General features: G+C 39.0%; 1 protein-coding gene across 3 annotated transcripts in view; it reads right to left on the bottom strand.

The window, feature by feature from the left end:
• The window catches only part of SP4 (Sp4 transcription factor), a 93,521-nt gene extending 74,877 nt beyond the window's left edge, over positions 1-18,644 (bottom strand). The window contains exons 1-3 of one of the 3 annotated variants that reach the window (XM_045062768.1): positions 18,450-18,644; positions 17,904-18,031; positions 15,847-17,401 (exon numbers count right to left, since the gene is read on the bottom strand). In XM_045062768.1, the coding sequence (XP_044918703.1) occupies positions 15,847-17,401; positions 17,904-18,031; positions 18,450-18,456 (1,690 nt within the window). In that variant the 5' untranslated portion in view covers positions 18,457-18,644. The remainder of the gene's footprint in view (positions 1-15,846; positions 17,402-17,903; positions 18,032-18,449) is intronic. The other 2 variants (XM_004743366.3, XM_004743367.3) reach the window with 2 other exon arrangements.
• Between the last annotated feature and the right edge of the window lie 3,949 nt (positions 18,645-22,593).

The raw sequence follows: 22,593 nt of genomic DNA, 5'->3' as shown, positions 1-22,593 counted from the left end.
ACAAGGACTGCAGTAAAATCATTGGTCTGAAGATAAGGATCTAGCTTTTAGAAAAGTTAGGAGGTAATACTGGGCAAGGGAGCTCTCTGTGAAGTTAACTGTGGCTACAACATTTATTCTCACAGGGCTATCTATTCTGCTTGTTGGCCAGAAGAGCGCAGTCCTAAGCAAGCATACTCCCTGGCTTAAAGGGCAGCTGGTCTCTGACCAGGCATCTTTAATGTCTATATCCACTGGCAAGGGCATTTTGAGGAGTCAGATGAGCTCCCAGATGGCAATCTGAATGCCCAAGGGTATAGAGCCCTGGCCCTCTTTTTTGCTGTTGCTGAAGGCTAGGCATGTGCTTAGTTTAAAAGGATGGTAGCTTACCATTTTCTAAATATTCTGCAAATCCTTAATAATGACTCAAACTTAAATGACTGACCTTTTTTTAAAGGACAACAACATTAGACTCAATATTACATTTGGCTTCAAAAATCTGCCACAACAAAAACAAAACCTTACATATTTAGAAATACAGACCTATCTCATTAACAGTTTTACTCCCAAAACTAATCACTTGACTTAAAAACTAGAAACACAGTAAAATGATATTTTTCCTCTTGGCTCACTGAAATAAAATAAAATCTAAGTTCAATTTGGTTTTCACATGCTTGTGCTTAAAATTTTTAAATTTTAACACTAAAAAATATCTCAAATATCTTATTTTACAAAATACATAGATAAACAAACATCTCATTGTAACAAAACAAAACAAAAAAAAAAAACTAAGACCTCCATTCTCAAAGGTGACACAACTATTTAGTGGCAGAGTTAATCTGCTACCCAGCAACAGAACTCTTTTCTTAAATATATCATGGTTACCTCTGCTCATCAAACTGCTTGTGGAATGAAACACCTTTGTCTTCCAGTTTGAAAATTATACATAGTTATCACTACCTGTTCAGAGAACTACCAGAGAATCTTTTTAAAAGCACATGAAAGCTGTGAATAATTTGATCTCAACAATCAAGTTTTCTTTGTGATTTGGGGTAGGGGTGGGAGTGTGAGGAAGTACACATTAATTTTTTAGAACTACCCCAAAATGAGTTGGTATCTTTAATTAAAAGACAGTGTTGGGAGAACAAGGAAGGTGAAGAATAGGCCCACAAATATAGAATATAATCTCCTGAAGTTTTTACTCAATGTTTACGAGTGAATGTATATATGTAAATGTGTACACACACACAAACTTAGAGATAGGCAAAATGAACTCAATCATATCTTTTCAAAATCAAGAGACTAAACTAAATTTACTCCATTCTCATTGACTATAAGTTCACTCGAATCTATCCAGCTCTCGTAAAACGTAAACTGGTCTTTAATTTTCATTGCCAGTTACTTTTAGTTTAGTATTTTTTTTTTAAGACTTTATTTAAGAGCAACACAGTGAGAGAGGGAACACAAGCAGGGGGAGTAGGAGAGGGAGAAGCAGCCTTCCCGCCAAGCAGGGAGCCCGATGCGGGGCTCAATCCCAGGACCCTGGGATCATGACTTGAGCTGAAGGCAGACGCTTAACAACTGAGCCACCCAGGTGCACCTTCATTTTAGTTTTTAAACAAGATTTCGTTTATTTGCAAGAGAGACAGAGAGAGCAGCACGAGTGGGAGGCGGGGGGAGCAGATGGAAAGGGACAAGCAAGACTCCCCACTGGGCAGGGGGCCCAGAGTGGGGGCTTGATCCCAGGACCATGGGATCATGACCTGAGCGGAAAGCAGAAGTGTAACCAACAAAGCCATCCAGGTGGTTACTTCAAAAAAGAGGAAAAGAAATTTTTTTTAACTTTTCCTAAAAACTAATTTTCCTAGCTGCAAAGATTTAGGATTAAACTGGAGTAAGAGTTTTGAAGCCAGATGGAATCTGGGTTCTTTTCCCAATATGCCCATGCACTAATTCTCCAACACTGGGTAAATCATTTAACCTTTCCGAGCTGTGATTTCCTCATCTATTAAAAAACAGCAATAATCTAACACTGAGATAAAACAAAATTCACCTAAAATAAAGAATAGAACCCATGATTACAGAACATGTCTGTTTTGCTTCCCCAGCACCTAGAACAATGTCTGGTATACAATAGCAGATATTCAACTATTTATTATTATTTATCCACTAGACAACAATAATAAAGTTAAAGCACCTGTCAATTGAACTAATGGTACACAAAAATGACAAAAGAATTATGTGAAGAACACAAATTCAACACATAAAATTTTTATTGTCTTTGGGTCTCCTAAAGTCATTTCTTAATATTACCTTCAGAAATTAAATTCCTATCTACTGACATGTCACATGCTGATCAGGAAGCAAGTCAGAAAATATAGGCCTCATAAAGCATACACTTTTTTATATAGCTGATAATTTTATCAAATTTTCTATCAGTATAATAACATAAAATTAATATATATAATAATTACTCTATATTAATTGTATTTAGTAAGGCTTAATATAAATAGTGATGTTACATATTAAATATTGTTAATACATTGCAGTATTACTGTATCATAAGTATTAGTGAAAACGAAATATAAGACTCCTCTATAGTTTATATTCTTAGAATGTTTAAAAAAAAAAACTCATTCAAAATTGTTTATGGTACACATATAGTTAATAAAGGAAATGTTCTTGCTAACTTCAAATTCCCAATCAATATAGGACACACAAAGTAATAAAATCTTTTTTTCCCCCCTAATCCTCTGTGTGGCATTTATGCCCTGTGCCCCTAAAGAGTAGAGTGCTCAGCTAAAGATACAGGAATCAATGCCTTACTGAATATACTACACGAATTACAGTAAATTACTTAAAACAGTATTGCTTCGCTGTAAAGGTAGGTGATGGTGCTGTTCACCCAGACCAGCCTTATCAAAAGTACTTTCACTTAGTAGCCATCTAACATATGGGGTGCATAACCTTGGCCAAGGTATTAACCTCTGATAGCCTTGGTTTCCTGTTATATAAACTAAAGTCACCATCATTACCTTCTTCATAGAATTGCAAAAATTAAACGGGTTAATATGCATAAAATGTTTAAGCACAGTGTTTGACATATAAGAAACAATGAATTAATTCCACAAATGATCACAGGAAACACACACTGTAGAACATGGGGAGTATATAGTGAGAGACCATTTAAGCAGTAATGGGCAAAGTACACTGTGCATAAAGAGACAAAAAGAGTTTAGATTATGTGACCTAGTTATTTACCATTCTAGGCCTTAGTTTTTGGATATGACCATAATGCTTAACTATATACAGTGTTCTGAAGAGTAAATGGGTTAATAAATCAAGTGCTGCATACAGTATCTGGCACACTACAAATATGCAGTAAATATGAGCCAAATGTAAGAGTTAAAGAACCCTTTTACTTGTTTCATTCATAAAAGAAAAATGAACTAATTTCTTTCCCCATTAGAACATTATGGAAAAGGGAGTTCAGCCCCATGTTATTTGATCATATAAGGAACACATCAAGCCTCACGATACAGATGCTGAGTACCCAGTTACTAAATTTATGAATGTAGTCTCCTAGCTGAGAGTTCATGAAATGGATAAAAGTTTATCAAGATATTACAAAAACCATATATCTGCCCTACAATAAGAATCAATTTAGGTACTGATATCCTGCCAATGAGAACAAAGGACGAGAGAAATTCTAGAAATAAAAATATAATGTGTTTTAATTTTATAAAACTGCATTAATAAAATCACAACTGTGATAAAATTAAAATAATCAAATTACTGCTTCAACAAGCATATTATCATAATTTGTGGCACTTCTGAAAAATATCCGTCAAATGTTAACATCTCAAATAGGTTCACATGTAGATTTAAATGTATGGGAAACTGTATAGGACTTACAAACCACTTTAAGTATAATCATTTCTCCTATATAAATTCAGTTAGTACTTGTTACCATATGTACCTACTCTTCTTCCCTCTTCTTTCTCAGCTCCCTGGCCTAGGCACCCTCAACTACAAGCAAACAAGGATGTTCCAACCCCCTCTCCCACCCCCACACCAGTGACAGGTACCCACTTACCACAGCACAGATCACTATCTGGTTCCTATACTTCTGTGCAAAAGCAGCTCCGCTTCTGTGAACAAAAAGCTATGGTGACTTGACTCATTATTTACAGAACTATTCTAAAACCTCTCTGGCTACATTTTGAGGCACCTACATAATAAATTCAGAGGGACAGAAACAACCTGTAAATTTTAAATACCTTTGGATTCTCCTTAAAACTCCCTTCACTGCTAAGATTCTCACCTGTAACTATCTACCACAACATATGAAACAGTCAGATATAAGTTCCTTCTATTTCATTTTACTAATCAATTTTCCTTTTACGAATATAAACCCTCTCATTCCTTTTTAAAATATGTATCTTGAATCTATTTCAAGGACCTATTGATCTCATTCTCATAGGAAATCAAAGTTCTCTACCTGTGTCCTTTCCCCTAGTTCAATTATCAGGATTATAAGGTACCAAGCAATATTCATCAATGTGCAAGTTGAAAAATACTGTTAAAAGACACAGCCCCGGCCATCGGTTTACAATTGACCTTTAATGTGTGTTAATATTTCTTGATCCCAGTCTGAATTTTGTAACATTTGTAGAGAACTTCTTAAACAGACCTCCAAACTTCATGTAAAATCCAACATAACCATGTAAAACGGCCTTCTTCATCCTGACCTGGCAAAACTTCAATAACCCATTAAGGCCTTGCTCAGTTATAACCCTCTCCATGAAAACATTTCTGGAACTCTAGAAGCAGAACCATTTTTTTTCCCCTGTGGTCTTCTAGAACACCTTACTCATAGCCTTTATAAACCAAATGCTATGTTGTAATTAACTATATATTCATCACATCCCATTGAGTCCTAGATGCAAGTGACTGTAAGGACAAAAAAATTCTGCTAATAAAATTATGACATGTCTTTGACTATAAGATGCATTTCAATTTCAAAGATGTTAAAATGTTAAAAAAAAAAAAGTACGTCTTAGAAGCAAAGAAATAAAATACAGTATGTCTCTGCAACAGATAATATATTCTGTGAGAGCAGCAAACATGTCTTACTTCATCTTCAATTCCTGAATGCCTGTTACTATACTTGGTATGGAGTAGAAAAAAAGAACCAGCAAACCTGATGTTTTTGCCTAATCCCTTACCACTTATTTCAGGTCAACATTCTCAGTACTAAAGGGAAGTTTGACAACCTGTTTTCTGTATTAAGCAAGTTCACTGCCAGTGTTTCTAAAGGCCACTGTGAATTCAACAACTAAATTACTCCAAAAATGTGTTTTTTTTTAACTGACCTCCTGATTTTAACTGTTCCACATTTTTATCTATAGAGGAACACTTTAATAGTATCATTTGCTTTGCCAATCTTTCCATTCAAAACCCTTCCATCCACTAGACTGTTTTTCAAACTTATTTTTATTTCTTCAAACAAAACGTTAGGAAGCAGTCCAATAAACACACAACTTCCCTGAAGCAGAGGTGGCAGGCTGCTCACTCGGGGTACTCTGAGCTACTCTCTGAGACCTACACTAAGGAGCACAGATGAGAAAACGCCACTTGCTGGGTTAGTGCTTCCACCTGAGGACTTCATGCTTTTTATCTCAAGTTCAGGTGCTTAGCTCAAGACATTCTCTCTTCACCTCTCAGTCGTCAGTCTCAAATGTCCACTTTCCACAACAATTTTCAAGGCATGTTTCAAGTCTTCACCACAGAAAACCTTCCTTGTTGACTCCAACCCACTGATCTCAGCTGTCTCCAAATTCTTGTAACTTGTTTTCCATCTCAAAGCCCAGTATTTAAGTATAAACTTTCACATGCAATTGTAGCTGCTCTGTAATTGTTTCACACATGTAAGCCTCACCTCCCCACATGAGCACCTTTTTAAGACACGTGAGTACTTTCAGAGTCTAACACAGAGCATGCAGCAGACACTTAGCTCTTCTACAATGAATCACATTTTTTTTTACCTATAGATACACTTCTCTCCATCCTTAGCTGAACTTCAAAGGTTTCTGATAGTCCATTTATACAACCTTCTCTTTTGTATCTGATATTTAACTCAAACTAATATCCACATCTAAAACTACTCATTCTCCCACTGTATTTTCTCTTCCTTATGATTTTTTCTTTTTTACTTTAAGAATTTTCTTTGTTTACTTTAAGAATATAGTATACATAATACATACGACATAAAAAACAGTGTTAAGTGACTCTATGTTATAGCTAAGGCTTCCAGGCAACAATAGGCTATTAGTAGTTAAGTTTGGGGGGAGTCAAAAGTTACATGCTAATTTTCAGCTATGTGATGGTCATCACCCTTAATCTCCACGCTGCTCAAGGGTCAACTGTACAATTTTCTTTAGAATATTCAAACCTTTTTTGTACATACTATGTCAAATGATCTTTGTAACTCTATGAGGTAAAAAGGGAATTAGTACCACTAACTTACAAATGAGAAAAGGACAAAACTCCAATTTTAACATGTTTGCCCAGGATGGATAAGCTTACGGGGAGCAGCACCTGAGCAAAAATTTAGGAGTTCTAAGTCCTAGTCCTGTTGTACTATAAATTTTAAAGTGTTTTACTGCAGCATTTACATCTTCTCAAGCAAGCTGTAAGCACCCAGCCCAGGCAATCACGTGCACCAGCATGGGAAGGGGGCCTCCTGCCACATGGTTTCCATTCTTACCTTCCCCTGACTGAGACCTAGTAACATTTAAATGAAATCCCTTCATGCCTTTTCTTGTGTACTCCATCCTGACCTCCCCCGGCCCAAAAAAGCATATGCCCATGGGTCCTCCCTCTCTGCTCCCCACCTGCTTAGCTGAGCCAGCTCCCTTGGCACTCCCTCTGATGCGATCCCCTCTCAGTGTACAGTGACAGTCTCTCTAGCATATGTGAGTATAATAAACTTTGTTTTTCTTCTGCCTCTCCTGTTTCCTCTTTCAGCCACACCTAACTATCACCTAGAACACAAAATACCTGTCTTCTAGGCAGCCTCTCAGTACAGATGCCTGCAGTAGGAATAAACCTACTACTTGAACCATACCTCTCCGATAAAACAGTCCCTACTCCTAACTTTATTACCATACCTAAGGAAAGGAGAACCTTCATACTCAGTTAATACGTTTTCTATTTAAACAGGTCTCAAGTCTCAAATGACTGTTTTTAAGCCTTTCTCCTTTTTATTTTAGCAATGGATTGTAGAATGCTGTGATTTTATTTTGATATGAAAATACTTCAACACACAGTGCCTAATGGGTTTAGTATTTTCTGCATAATTTTTTAAGAAACACCTACGTCCTGGATATTCTGAGCCAAAAAGTAAGAGATACTGGATCTGTTCACTTCATAGGGTAAATTAACAAATTCGAAGCTATGAGTGCTTCCAGAGTTTGAACACTGTTAAGGATCCTAGATTTTCCAAACTCTCTCCAATTTCACTAAAGAAAAAGTAATCACATCATTCATACTAAACTGACAGTATCAGAAACATAACATGGTTCAAGACCTACTGAGATAAAATATCTTAAACAAATCAATGTTGGACAATGAAATGTATGTTTAAAAATAATAATACTCTGGCACGACCAAATGAAAGTGCAAAGTAACATAGAAAAATAGCATCTAAGAATGCAGTTAAGTCTAACAGTGAAGAACAGAAATCTACTCTTATGAATTAAATTATACTTATTATTTAATAGAATTCACCTTAAATATACTCCCTCTATAGGAAGAAAAATTGTAAATGTGCCCCTTAACACCATCCCCAATCCCTAAATATTTGGCCAGTCATGTAAGTTTAACTAAGACAGAGACCTCTCACCATATGCTGGATGGAAATACCCAGAATAGGACCATATAATCAAATATTCACGGAATCTTCAATTTTAGATTAGGAGACTTACAGTTTACCTAATCAAACTTTCTATACAAGAAATTCTTCTATATTCTGCAGTGTCTCTGATAGATGGACATCTAGCATCTAAAACAGGAAAAGCACTACTCTCTGAAACAAACCCTTTCATTATTTTCAGCACTAGTCCTTGTGTGTAATATACATATTCTATTGGTTTCCCAGGCCAAGCAAAACAGATTTAAAAAAAAAAAAAAAGGCAGACAGTGGTCACACTTTCTCTTGTTTTAACAATTAAACCCCTCACTCTTAAGTTATTGCTAATGAAATGTTTTCCACACTCTGCATTCCAGGAATCTCTCTTGATATGCTTGCCAGTTTGTCAGTGTCTCACTTAAAATGTGCCACACCTAGCAATGAACACAATATTGCAAAAATGGTCTCACATCACAAAGTAAAGGAGGAGCTTTACTCTACTTAGTTCATATTAAGCCAATAAATCCTAAATCACCTTCACATGTCCTGCTGCCAACCTAGGTTTTTCATCTTGTGGGTATACGATTTTCCCTACCCCTTTAAACAGAGGATCTATTGTATTTATCTTGCTAATTCTGACCCAGCATTCCAAAGTATTAGAATCACTTCAAATCTCAAGTCTATCCCCATCATAATTATTAACAAAGTCTCCCAGCTTTGCCTCATCTTTAAATTCATTAAATAGGCCATTTTCACTATAGTATTTGTAAAAAATATTCAACAGGACTGTATCAATGATAGAACCTTATGTAACACCAATGACTTCTACTAAAGTAGACAGTCATTTTTCACATAACTGAGCAACCAGGTATGAATGAGCCTTTAAAGAAATCATGACTATCAACGCTGGAATCAAAATACACTGTGGTGCCATTATTTCTTTTCTATACACCTCTGGACACCCTAGAGGAAGAATATATAAACATACTTTCTTAGTGAACCCATAAGAGTTCCAGTGATCCCTGAAATCTTTTTTAAATGCTCAGAAACCAACTGCTGGATAATCCACTCAGGGACTTTGTTAAAGATGTTATCAAATTCATCTGTCTGCAATAGAGATTGTTTTCAAAAAGTGAGGTATTTAATTCATGCTCATTTTTTCCATGTTGCATAGCTTTTAAGTTATGTATACCAGCTTGAAACTGAATTTGAAAGTTCCTTCTGACCCAAGGATGTCATCTATCTGGATCATTCTGGATCCAAAAAGCAACTAAATGTCCCTTATCTCCTTACTTACCTTGGGCAAATAATCTCAGTGAGTTACAAGTCTAGTCATTTCAGCTGGAAGTGCATTTTCCTTACTGGTTAACAGAAGCATAATGGAGCATCTCTGTCTTTTCTTCATATTGCACCATTTTGCTCAAGCAGTGTCTTTTGCTGTGATCTGAAACCTTACTTATTTTAAAAGCCTACTTTATTATAGTTTCTGCTTTCCTGACATTATTAATTTTTTTTTAGATTTTATTTTTTTATTTGACAGAGATCACAAGTAGGCAGAGAGTCAGGCAGAGAGGAGAGAGAGAGAGAGGAGGAAGCAGGCCCCCTGCTGAGCAGGGAGCCCAATGTGGGGCTCGAACCCAGGACCCTGGGATCATGACCTGAGCTGAAGGCAGAGGCTTTAACCCACTGAGCCACCCAGGTGCCCCTTTCCTGACATTATTCTTAAAATGTCAAGCTGCTCTTTGTTTTCATTCTTAATCCTATGTCCTTCCTTCTACCTTCCACATATAGTATTTTAAAATGTGAGTTTAACACAGAGCTCTCCATGCAGCCACAACAGTTTCTATTCACCATTTAACTACTTTTAGTCATAATTGTCTGTCAGCGCCACAGAATGTTAGGACTAGAACAAACTTTAACTACATATAGTCAACATTTCTGTTTCCAACCTTTATGGGATATAAGGACATATCAGACACAAAAGGATAAAAAATAGCTTTTACCTGTGAACTCATCCTTCTACCTTATGTCTCCTGAACAAAAACCTCAGGATCACAGATGACTTTAAATCATGGTTCTACCACTTACTGGAGGGCAAATTTTCTCAAAGAAATTAAAGTTCATGAGGCTATCTGTAAAATAGGCACAGTAAGACCATCTTACAAAGATATTGTGGGTTTTAATGAGATAATATAAAATACCTATCTTAGCACCTAACACACTCTAAGGTAAATAATAAATGTTTGCTTTCTTCCTCCACGAGTCTCGTTTAAAAAAAAAAAAAAGCCATTTCCAAATATAGTTTGGGACAAGATTCAGTATCTGGAGAGCCTGAGGATGTGCTTACCTACATATAGAATTTACTAATCTCATTAGTTCTGAATTTGCTCTTTCAAGAAAGGACGAAATAATACCACTAAGACTCCACCATTAAGCTCAGTAACAAGGAGATCTAGGGAATTGTGCCTTTACCAACACTATATCCAAATTACTAAAGCTGAATATCCAGTGACAACAGACACAGTCCACCTGGAAAAGACAAAGTCAAGATACTCTCTGGTCCCTAAACTTCAACTACATTTACTTGTTTACTAGCAAAAGACTGGTTAACAAAGCCAGCAATATAGCAGAAAGACAACTGGAGTAGCAGTCAAGATTCTAGTCGTCACTCTGCCAAAAAGTACAAGAAATTGAACTTTTCTGGGCTTCAGTTTCTTCATTTCTAAAATACCATTAAGGAATGAGGGAGGGGAAGAGACACTCAATTACCATTAAATTATATTAGTTAACTACAATTTCATTAAGTTCTTATCTCACCACATACATACATAAGCAATCTGTGGTTCAACAGGCTTCCCTTTGCCACATCTGCTCATTTATTAGGTAGCAAACTGACAGGCTTTATGAACAGCCAATCTTAAAACTAAGAGTATAGAAGAGCCCATCCATACCCCCTCAATTATTACTATGTCATCCCCAAGTACTTCATGTAGTGCTGAAGAACCTCTGATCCGTATTTCTGCTCTTACTTAATAAGAGAAAAATAAAATACAAAATTCCTTTATAGAGACTTTAGCAGCGATACCAAAAGGCTACAACTTGTGAGCAGTAAACTCAACGATACTTTCAAACTAAAATTCTGTCATCCTGTAAATCTATGTTATTTAAGAATGCACATAAGAATGTACAGCACTGGGACGCCTGGGTGGCTCAGTTGGTTAAGCAGCTGCCTTCGGCTCAGGTCATGATCCCAGCGTCCTGGGATCGAGTCCCACATCGGGCTCCTTGCTCAGCAGGGAGCCTGCTTCTCCCTCTGCCTCTGCCTGCCATTCTGTCTGCCTGTGCTTGCTCTCTCCCCCTCTCTCTCTCTGATAAATAAATAAAATTTAAAAAAAAAGAAAAAAAAAAAAAGAATGTACAGCACTTTCCCCATCTTCCTTCTTTTTTTTTCCCCATCGTCCTTCTTAATCAAGCTTCCTTCTTTTTCCTCTTCAACTTGCTTTTATGTGCGTTCCAATATCCTTAAGTATTACTTATTATATTGTTCCCTGATTCAGATTCAAAAAACATAATTAAAACTCTTATTTTCCTCTGCACCTCTCTCTATCCTGAAATCCTTCTCAAAGGTGCCATTCTAAAAATTAATGTAGCTTTACAATGGATATGTTTTCATCTTCTGTGAAAAATTTAAAAATTGGTAATGATATTGTTACATCATCAACAAATGTTACATGCCCTACATCATCTAATGGGTAAAAACCAATTTGTTAATTCAGAATCTAAATTACTTAGGGTACAAGATACAAGTTCTCCATAACAAATTCCATATGTAACAAACAGTGCTATAAGATTTTAAAGAAATAAAATTTAAGAGCACACCTGACTTTTTTTAAAAACAGAAGTAACAACCAAACAAAGGAGGTATTTGTATTGTTACAAACACAAACACACATATATGTTTATGTACCTGTATATATGTACAACACGTGTACATTATTTTAAGATGCCTACTAAGAAAACCCAAATTAACATATATAGCTACGAAAAATCATATTAGTACTAAAATTCTAGCCAATTTCTACTTTTAGTAGCTCTGTAAAAGTCTGGTGTAAGAAGCTGATTCTACTAAATTGTTAGGTTTCTAAATTAAATACAAATGTCAATTATTTTCTTTGGCCCCCATTTTCTTTTGTTTGGCCCCCATTTTCCCTAATTATGAAGAATTGGCTTTCCTTTCCTGATTGTGCTACATCCCCAGGTTTCATACTTTAAATCCCCCCAAAATGAAGGTTAGATAGTCAAGTTTGTGAAGGGCCAGCAACATATTTGAGTTTGAACTTCCTCTGCATAGGAATTAGCCTAAAAATGTGAACTGCCACTGAAATGGAAAAAAAAAAAAGAAAGAAAAGAAAGAAATATCCATCCATCAACCAAAAGCATGATCTGTCACGACAGATGACAATTAAAGCCAAAACCAAATCAAATCCTCAGTCAGTGCAAGTTAATTACAGATTTAGGTATCAATGGTCCCTCCATGTTCTAATTCTTTAACTAAGGAGATATAACTCCTTAAGTTCGTTTTATTTAGGGCTCGTTAGCTACCCGAGTACACTGTGCAAACAGGTAGTTCTTTTAGAGCAAAAATCTTTCATCAATTAAAACAAAGGATGTTCTTAAACCAGCAGTACGATGTTACCTTTGTTCTTAAAAAGGGAATTCTGCTTTTCCTTCAGTCACAGTCAAACTCATAATCGCAGTAAGGAATAAACCCTAAGTATGTAGGGGGAGCATGTACTTAGTTCCTACTACAATTCCAACTAATTAAATGCTAGATACTCAGCCTGGAAGTCAGAATTCTGAGAGGAGACCAAATCACAAAAACACATTATGTGGAATTCATTATCAAGGAAAGAGACTCCCCCTAGGTTGTCACTAACATTCTCATTTCATAAAATCAAGTATGAAGCTCCTTAGCTTCAAGAACTGGTTTCATTTGATTACCATATAAAATTGTTTTTCCTGTCCATATCATCCAGACCCTTTCCATATCTCTTGAAGAGTGACATGAGGATGCATGATAACTTACAGCCCACTGTTATTGAGCTAGTTATTACATTCTCTCAAAGTCAGCTATTAATAATTTTTTTTCAAGTCTGGTTAATGGTTGTCATAACTATTTAAAGCAAAAATCTTCCATTAAACAAAATTAAATAATATCATTTGGGGGAAGGAATAGACACATAAAATAATCAAAAAGTACCAAAAGGTGGGGACATAAAGTAAAAGCTCAGAACTTCCAGGGCTCATTTATAAAAGAGATATATGGACATTTATTGCTCATTCTCCCTCTTCTAGAGAGAGTAAAGTACCTGGTATCCCACTCTTAATGTCTGAAAAACTCAAAGCCAAAAGAAATTAATGAAAATAGAGCCATTTAATCAGCTTCATTAAAACCACTCCAAGGGCACTGCTCCCAATTCCAAACTGCTATCTTCTCCATCACCTTCTACACCTTATTCAGCAAACAAATATTTGTCAAACACCTACTATACTAAACAGTAAGGTAAAAATCTATGAGCAACTAGGACCAGATTAATTGCACTGACTTGTAGAAGTTAGTACAATTCTGGTCTTTATAACATGGCTATCTTCTTAAAATGACTGAGCATACCTATTAGAACATAAACTCTTTAACATCAACAAAATTTAAAATCTTTGGTTTCAGGAGAAAAAAAAATCAACTAGGTAAAGTTTAAATCTCCTAAAATACTCAGTAACACCCAAATAATTTAAACTTCTTAAATAAAAAAATAAAAAAATATTAGCTCTGAAAATGAAGACTAAACATACCTATTGGGAGTGCGCAGCATGTGGCTAGTCAATATATGCTTGTGAAATAATAACTCTTAAGTTCTCTTTGCCATCAAAAATCCATTCTATGAGGCACACATGAACTAGCTCCAACACCCATCTGCTGCCATATTTTGCTTTAGAGTTCACTACTGATGTCCAGATCCTTGGTTCTCAAATTTCAGTGAGATTTAGAATGACCTGGAAAGTTTGTATGAAAAGCAAATTCCTTGACCACACCCCCAAAAGTTACAGGTCCAGAAAGTGGATCCTGCCTTCCTAACAATGCATCATTCAAGTAAATCTGAGTTAGGTAGTCAGAAAACCACATTCCTATCAATGACTTACCCTCACAATGGTTAAGGGGGGAAACTCTGGGTTGTAACTGATACCAATTACAGTACAGAAAAATTAACTATTCCTAACCTAAATTACAAATTATTCAATTCTCTTAATCATAATTCACAAATGCGTAAAGGGCAAATCAAAAATATAAGTGAAATAACTTTTGGTAATGCAAACTGTCATCCAACCAAACAAAAACAGACATTTTTCATTAATACTTAATATACTGTCAATTTTTAGGAAAAGAGAATGAACAAAGCAAGCTATGGATTGTAATCCAGAGAAATACTTCTAAAATTGTGCTGCAATAGCTTTAGGGGGAAAAGTACCACACACAAAATACTTTGATTAGGTTACTGTTTTAGCAATACAGAAGCCACTAATCACATGCGGCTATTTAAATTAAAATTAAATAAATTTAAAAGTCAGTTCCTCAGTTTCAGGAGCCACATTTTAAATGCTCAGTAGCTGCACGTGGCTAGTGGCTAACACACTGGATAAGATATACAACACTTCAACATCACAGAAAAGTCTACTGGATAGAACTAGTTTAGAGGCAATGGGCATCTAAATAAAACACATAATCTCTGTTCTTCATTATCAGAGAACTCTATCTGGCAACATCCAATTATAAATATATACATCTACTCTAAGTATTAACTACAAAACAAAAGCCCTTGCATAATTCTTCTGAAACTTGTTTCAAGAAAGGTCATTAAAAGTGATGTGTTTATTCCTTTCAGATTATCAAAATAAAAATATTTGATTAAACATATCTGACAGTATCAAAGGCGCTAAAACCACAACTAGGTTTTCACCGAACCAAAATCAGTAAAAAATGTTTAATTACTGAAAACAAAAGGTATTATTAGGTAAAATAAGACAAATCAAGAAAATTTAAAATACTTAGTAAGACTAATTTTCCAAATACTTCAGAAATGACTTCATATGCATAACAAATAACTCCTTTATAATTGGTTTTAAAATGACCTTACTACAATTAATTCGAATTAGCCACATTCTACTATTTTCATTTTTAATTGCTTTTCAACAGCTTCACACTAAAAATACCGATAAATAATATAACCACCATAAGATTTAAGTATAATTTTATATGTGAATAATTATTCAAAAATCCTGAGAAAATCCTGGTTTTAGCAGAAAAGCAGACATAAAAATTAATCAATTTGTGACTTAACAATTGCATCTCAAAACTGCATCAACATCTACTTTTAAAGAACACTGTATAATAAAACCCAAAAGCACGAACAACAAGACACTGAAACAGAACTTCCAATTTAAGAAAAAGTTAGCCTTTTTACCAAGTAGAATTAAAACTTCAACAGATTTACAACTGTATACTAATTCAGCTTTAAACCTACTTTCCTTTAAAGAAGATGTAAACGTCATTTTTATTAGAGTTCTTTCTGAAGAGTTCAAGTGTATTCAAATATAATCTCTAAATTACACAAGATAATTATGACTCTAATTAGGAAGTTTTGCTCCATGGAAGAATATATTTATAAAAAAGTGTCTAGCAAATTTCACACGTAAAACCTCGTATTAAAACGTACAGATGTGAATGGGTCACACTGATGGCAAAAGTTACGGCAATTAATATTCCAGTGATTTTAGATTTCTTACGATGTTTACTTCAGAGGTCTATATCAAACCTAAGAGTTAGCAAAGAAAAAGTTTAACTAATTGTTATTAAAAACTGCATGAAAGAATGTTATAGATAAAAGACAGCAGTAGCTTACCTGCAACACTAGTGATTGTAACTGGAACTCCTTGCACTTGAACACCTGCAGCACCCAGGTTGGCAACACTCACTGTCTGAAGGTTAGGCACTGATGCAAGCTGGGCAGTATTCAAAGTTATTGGGGCACCAGCAACAGCCACAGGAGCAATCTGAGCAAGAGTTGTGCCACCACTTGAAGACACTGGGGTGATGGTTAATTGTTGGGATAACCCAGCATTCTGAACTTGCAAATTTGAAAGACTCTGAATATTCTGAACCTGTACAGTTTGCCAACTGATTTGCCCTGAAGGTGTTAAAGTTGGAGCCCTGATAAGCACCTGAGTCGGATTTACTGCTTGAAGTTGAACATTCTGCAAAGGCTGCTGCTGGATGGTCTGAATTGTCTGCCCTGACTGAAGTTGAAATGACTGCGGTGGAATAGCCTGAATGATCTGCTGCTGAGGCTGTTGGATCTGGATCTGCTGTAAGATAGGCTGGCCTACAATTTGCACCTGCTGAAGAGAATTTGATTGATCCTGTGTATTCTGTATTCCATTAGACTGAAGCTGACTGGAGCTCTGCGCTTCAGACTCAGTAGCAGCAGGTGTTTGAGATTCTTCAATAGTGCGTTCAGAACTACTGGCTGATGTGCTTGCATACTGGCCCGTGTCTGCTGAGCTCACTAACGTGTCACTGCTCGTCAGAGATGTTGAAGCAGTGGTTGTGCAGGTAGTGGAGGAGGAGGGAGATTCCGGCATAGTACTGGCAGAAGCAGTGGTGGTGGTGGGTGTGGAAACTAACTGACTCCCATTGGAAGTCCCACTATCAGTAGTAGTAGCAGGCTGGCCAACCTGTCCAGTCCCTCCTCCGGCAGTCACGTTGTTTATCACTGGCAAAGCCAACGTCACGCCTCCAATGTTAATTGGTAGGGTTGTTACAACTTGAGCCTGAGTACCAGGAAGGGTCTGTAATTGCAGTGGTATTGAAACACCAGGTCTAATTTGGACTGGAACGGTCTGATTTGCCAAGTTTTGAGCAAGAATATTCCCAGAAGCTGTCCTGTTAGCAGCTGTGAGTATAGCTTGATTATTACCTGCAGAAATGAGCTGAATTTGACCCTGCAAATCCTGTAGAGATGAACTACTAGTTGGATTGATTTGAATTTGCTGGCCTTCCACAGTCTGAAGTTGTGGAATCACTTGGTACTGCACACTACCGCTTGGATTTTGTACTTGTATGACTTGAAATTGACCAGGGGTGGAAGAATTACCTGATTTAGTTTTTGTAGGAGATGCACTCCCGTTATTACTGCTGGAAGAACTAGATGAACTAGAAGCTGGTTGAGAAACGTTATTTTCTTTTGAAGCAGGAGGAGTGGAGGCAACAAGTTGCCAAGTGTTTCCAGCAAGTTGTGTTGTTACCAGTTCTAGCTGTTGTGGTTGATTTTGAAGTTGCACCAATCCTTGGCTTGGATCTATAATTATTTGTTGTTGTCCAGTTGCTTGATTTTCACCAGGAGTCCCTATTTTGCTGCAAGTAGCTGCCAGTAAAGCCAGAGGAGAGGGCTGAGAGTCCTACCCAAAAATGAGATGGTAAAGGAGAGGGGGGAAAAAAAAGTGGGCGGATTTAGTGGAGCTAGTAGTTGGAAGGGGGTTTATTTATTTATTTATTTTGACAGCTCTATGTTTTAGAACTTAGGAAGTGACAGAAATCAAAAAGAAATAGTAACAAAAGCAGTAAGACAAGAATAAGGACGCAGATACTGTAATATAAAGTTCAAATAAAAGGAAATTTCTAACAAACTTTCTTCAAGTATATTCTCATAAATTCAAAATGCCCTTGGGAAAACACACACCCTTTTCTACTAGTCTGAGTTCCTGGTGTAATTTTAATCAACGTTATCCCTCAAACGTGTGAAATCTTATGAATTTACAATTTAACTTCCTCACTCTCAGAAAGATGCTTTGAGTGGATGAACATTTGTATTCTGTTCTTCAGTTTTGGGCAATTAAAGGACATAACTCCCTCTCTCCCCTAACGTTTCGTGATGAATTTTTTTTATATGTTTGCTTTTACCTGAGATCCTGAGGTTTTGGGTTTTTTATTGTTATTCTCTGGCTCAGAGGTTTTCCCTCCTTCTGTAGCCATCGCCGCTGCTGCTGCCGCTGCCGCCGCCGCCTCCTCCTCCTCCTCCTTCTTCTGATCTGCAACAAACCCCCCCCCCCGCGGCCAACGACAACAGGTTATTAGGATTATTATTATTCGTCTTTCCCCCCCCCACCTCTCTCCCCCTCCCCCTGAACATTAATCTCCATAAACCCGCGATCCACGCACACCGGCAGGGGGTGGGGGAGAAGGAGGGAAGGGAGGAGGGGGATATCACAAAACGTGGTTTGAAACCCGACCCATCCGCTCCAGAGCAACACCCAGAAGGTTGTTCTCTCTCAGACATTAAGACAAAACACAACCCTCCTTCCCACCCCCTGATACCCTCCCTTCCTCTCCTCCTCCCCTTAAAGCATCTCAGCGGCCCCGGGGGAGGGGGGAGAACCGAGCAGGGTCTGGGGAAGGAGGGAGGGAGGGAGGCGGTGAAGGAGACCGAGGGGGGTGGAGAATACGTACCGCTCATCCCGCATTAACAGGACAAACCCTCAGACGGAGACACAGGGATAGAGGTGGGTGGGGGTGGGGGCGAGGCGGGAGGAGAGGCCGGTCCCGCCCGCCCGCGGTGGCTCGGAGGAGGCTGTAGCTGGCACAGGCTCTGCCTCTTTTTCCGCGAATGGCCGCCGCTGGGCTGTGGCGTAGCAGCTCCTCTCTCCGCCCGAGCCCGGCTGACTCGCCCTTGATTGACAGCGGCGGCGCGCGGCGCGGGCGGCGGCGCGGGCCGGGGGCGGGGCCAGGGCGGTGCGAGCCCGGCCGACTCCCCACCCCCCTCGGCCTCTCTCCGCCGGAGCCGCCGACTCTCCACCCCTTCCCCCAGCGGATTGGCCGCCGACCTGCCGGGGGCCGGGGCGCTGGGGCCGCCTCCTCTCCACCCCCTTTCTCGGGGTTATCCTTTCAGCCGCTTTTCTTTTCCTCCCTTGGATTCTCCGGTGCTCCTTCTCTCGGCGTTCTAGCTCCGGCTCGCTGCCGGTACGCCCTCCATACAGCCAAACTTGTTGTCTCAGGATATCCCGCCCCCTACTCATTTCCCAGCGCCCTCCCCTCAAAAACCGGCTCCAGCATCCCTCGGAATTGCCACTAAAGAAAAAAGGAGAGCTGTCGCTCAAGGGAAGCGAGTGGGTCGGATGAGGGGGCGTGCGGACCACCGACGACTCGCCGTGCCGGGTGAACTGCCTGCTGCCCCTGCGCAGGGAGCATGGCTTTCCTGAGGCGCATCCGGACCCGGGCGCCCTTTTTCCCTGGCTTGGTCCCCATTGGCTGAGCCCCTGGTGACGCGCGCTGAGTGGTGGGAGAAAAGGGGCGGCTCGCTGCCGCAAAGCCTCTCGGCCCTTGTAGTTTCCGCCAGCCGCTGCGGCCCCTCCGAGGCACCGCCTTCTCTCCCGCCCCCGACCGAGGCCTGGCTGCGGAGCGGAAAGCTGCCCGAGGGGGCGGTGGCGGCAGGGCGTGGCCGGGGCCGAGTGGGAGTTGAACTAAGCGAGGGGGAGGGGGAATGGGTGTTGTTTGTCTGGGCCTATCCGCCGCGCGGGGCTGCCCAAACCACCTCTGCCACCGCCTCCTCGGCTCCAAGCCGCTCCCCGCGGGGCGAGCTCACACCCGGAGCGCTTGGCGATTGAGCGGGCGGCGGCGTGGGGAGGCGGGGTTTGCTGTCCTCCGGGTTTGAATGAACCCGGTTTCCAGGAGCAGTGCCTTTGCCTTTCCTTTCTTTGCTCGCCTCCCTCCTTCAGGCCTTCCGTTTCAAATAAGAGGCCTGCTTTGCCACAGAGAAGGATCTTCCATTTTATTTGTTGTCTCTGGCTCGCTGCTGGAACAGAGCAATGACCCACCTTCTAAGGCTCACCGTGTTTTGCCCAATAGCCCCTGTGGTTGGCGGACCTCTGGCTCTTACCGTTCTCACAAGGTTCTGGGGGCGAAGTAAAATCCAGCTCCGTCTGCGTCAGCCCCGGTCACAGTTCAGCATAAGCTTCTGGACAGGTGGAATTGACATCTGGCTGCACAAAGCATTTTCATGTCAAATGTACTTGAGGAGTCTCCAAAGCTGTCCTTCAAAGTCCTGAAGTCAGGATAATACCATGGAATACAATAAGTGCCTGATTAAGTGTACCAAAGGTGGAAGTGCATTGCTAATATAAACATTGGCCCTGGGGACAAGGCGCTCTTACACACCCAGGCTCACAGTCACCCACTCCCTTTTTCACCTGGGCTCCTCCACACACAGCCTTGAGTGGTTTCTGTCTCCTGCGTGAGGCTTAATATGTTGCAAGGGTGAGGAGGTCCCAGGTGCTGCACTTGACTGGCATTTCCTTTGCTTGTTAAAGTAATTGCAACATTGGCTGATGACAAAGCCAGCAGTGCAGAAAGACAAAGCATTTCAAATAAAGAATTACATAGTATTGTCTACCCGCTTCTTTAAAAAATGAGACTAAGATCCTTAAATAACCTGCCCCCCCCATACTATGTGCAAAATAGAAGCTCAAAAGTGCTTCTTGCGTTTACAGATAAACCGTCTATTCTTGAATCTTTTTTTTTTTTTCTATTCACTATGATAAATGAAGGAAGACATTTTGCAGTCTTATGAATTGGGGCATTCCTTGGCAGTTTTCTTACCTTACAAAACCTCCTTCAGAGGGACAGTGTCACTGGCTCTGAACCACCGATTTAAAAAAGAATGCTTATCCATTTAGTATAGATCTACGAAGTGTTTTAAATATTCTGTACCCTATGGATTAGTGGTATTGCTGGTATTCATGAAACACACCATAAAGGAGGAAAACCCCTCTGGTTTCTTAGTAAAGACTTAAGTAACAACTGAGAGCAACAACAACAAAACCAGAATTTTATTAACATGTATACCTCATGTATGCATGGGAGAAACCCAGGAAAAAATGACTAACTCCCCAAAATGGCTTAAAATTCAAGGTTAAATCTTTTTTTTTTTTTTTTCAGTGTTAAATATCTCACTAGGGAAAGGGGATGTAGGCCTTTTAGGAGGAAGGCAAGTAACTTTTAGGGCAAACAAACTGGCCAGTAGCCAGTTAGTTGGAAGGCATGATAATTTGTGAAAAAGTTTTCTGGGTATGCTTTAACTTGTAGTCTCCTATGCGTCAGTCTTCCATGGTTGATGAAACTCCCTGGGAGATTTATGATAACTGAGTTCCTTTTAGGATCTGTCTTTAGGCAGATAAGGTGAGTTGAGAGAACCTCTCTCTGCTTTTGCTGTTTTTCAAGTGCATACAGCTTAAAATAATCAATATGTCATATTCTGCTACCCTTCAATAGTTAACCCAAAGCTTCTCATCCATGGCTGAGCCATAAGACCATGGCTGAGCCATTAGGGCAGGGAGTGAAATTAATTACTTCTCAGGTACCATCATTTTATCTAACTGAAGATTTAGCTAGATGTACAGTTTATTCTTATACCACCTTTCTATTTAAAGCTATGAAACACCTATACTATGATATACTTAAATTTTCTTTTAAATCATTTTACTTTTAGTCTTAATGTCATTAAAGAAGTTGATATCAACGTGGTAGATCGAAAGCCAGTATCATTCTCTATGTAGGTAAGATAAATATAAATTCAACAAAATTTTCCACCTTAGGCTGGTCAGAGTCATCTTTTCATTGGAAAAGTAGTTGGTTTAAAAAGGTTCCTTTCTACATTCATATTGCCTAGAGAACAGTGGCTTTCACACTTTTTTTTTTATCATGACCCAATGTGTACACACACACACACACATAGAGAAAAATGAACATTTTTATTAAAAGTGTTTAACAAGGGGCGCCTTGGTGGCTCAGTGGGTTAAACTGCTGCCTTCGGCTCAGGTCATGATCTCAGGGTCCTGGGATCGAGTCCCGCATCGGGCTCTCTGCTCAGCAGGGAGCCTGCTTCCTCCTCTCTCTCTCTGCCTGCCTCTCTGCCTACTTGTGATCTCTCTCTGTCAAATAAATAAATAAAATCTTTAAAAAAAAAAAAAGTGTTTAACAACACTGAGAACTGACTACTGAGATAAAACACTGCCTCCATGATCTAACCAGTATCTTCAAGGCCCCCTGCCAGATCTTGCCCCTATAGTTGCTGGGTAGAGTGCTCAGAGAGTGGAGAAACAAGATTGGGCATGGGGAGGTGACTTAGACACCTTAGACACTTTTCATTTGTCCAGGGGCAATAGCTTTTAGAGCCATATTAATATGTATTAGTTGAATATCAATTAATTACATTAACTGAAACAGCTTCAAGAAAAAAAAATACTTAGTTCTTCCTACTCTGGCCCCTTAAAAAAAAATTCTAGTAACATTTCAGAATTTGAAAGAACAGTGTCCTATGGACTTTCTTTTTCCCCTCCCTATCACCTTTGTGGAGCAGAAAGTTCATATTTCCAATTATACTGCAGAACAAATCTAGAATCTAGGTAACTATCCTGTGCATTGCTCTGCATTCCTAAATCAACTCTTGGTCTATATTTGGAAGAATGTACAAAGAAGATACAAAAAGGAGATACAAAATATCTCCTGGTCCTCGCTTTCTAGGACTGGGGGTTTCTCAACTGAGCATTCAATCAATAACCCTTGAATGCTCACACCATCACAATGAAACCACCACCCT

This window comes from Mustela putorius, unplaced genomic scaffold (genome assembly GCF_011764305.1).
Source record: "Mustela putorius furo isolate JIRA1106 unplaced genomic scaffold, ASM1176430v1.1 tig00003845_pilon_pilon_pilon, whole genome shotgun sequence".
In the NCBI taxonomy this organism is placed as follows: domain Eukaryota; kingdom Metazoa; phylum Chordata; class Mammalia; order Carnivora; family Mustelidae; genus Mustela; species Mustela putorius.
This window is presented reverse-complemented; position numbering and strand designations above follow the sequence as displayed.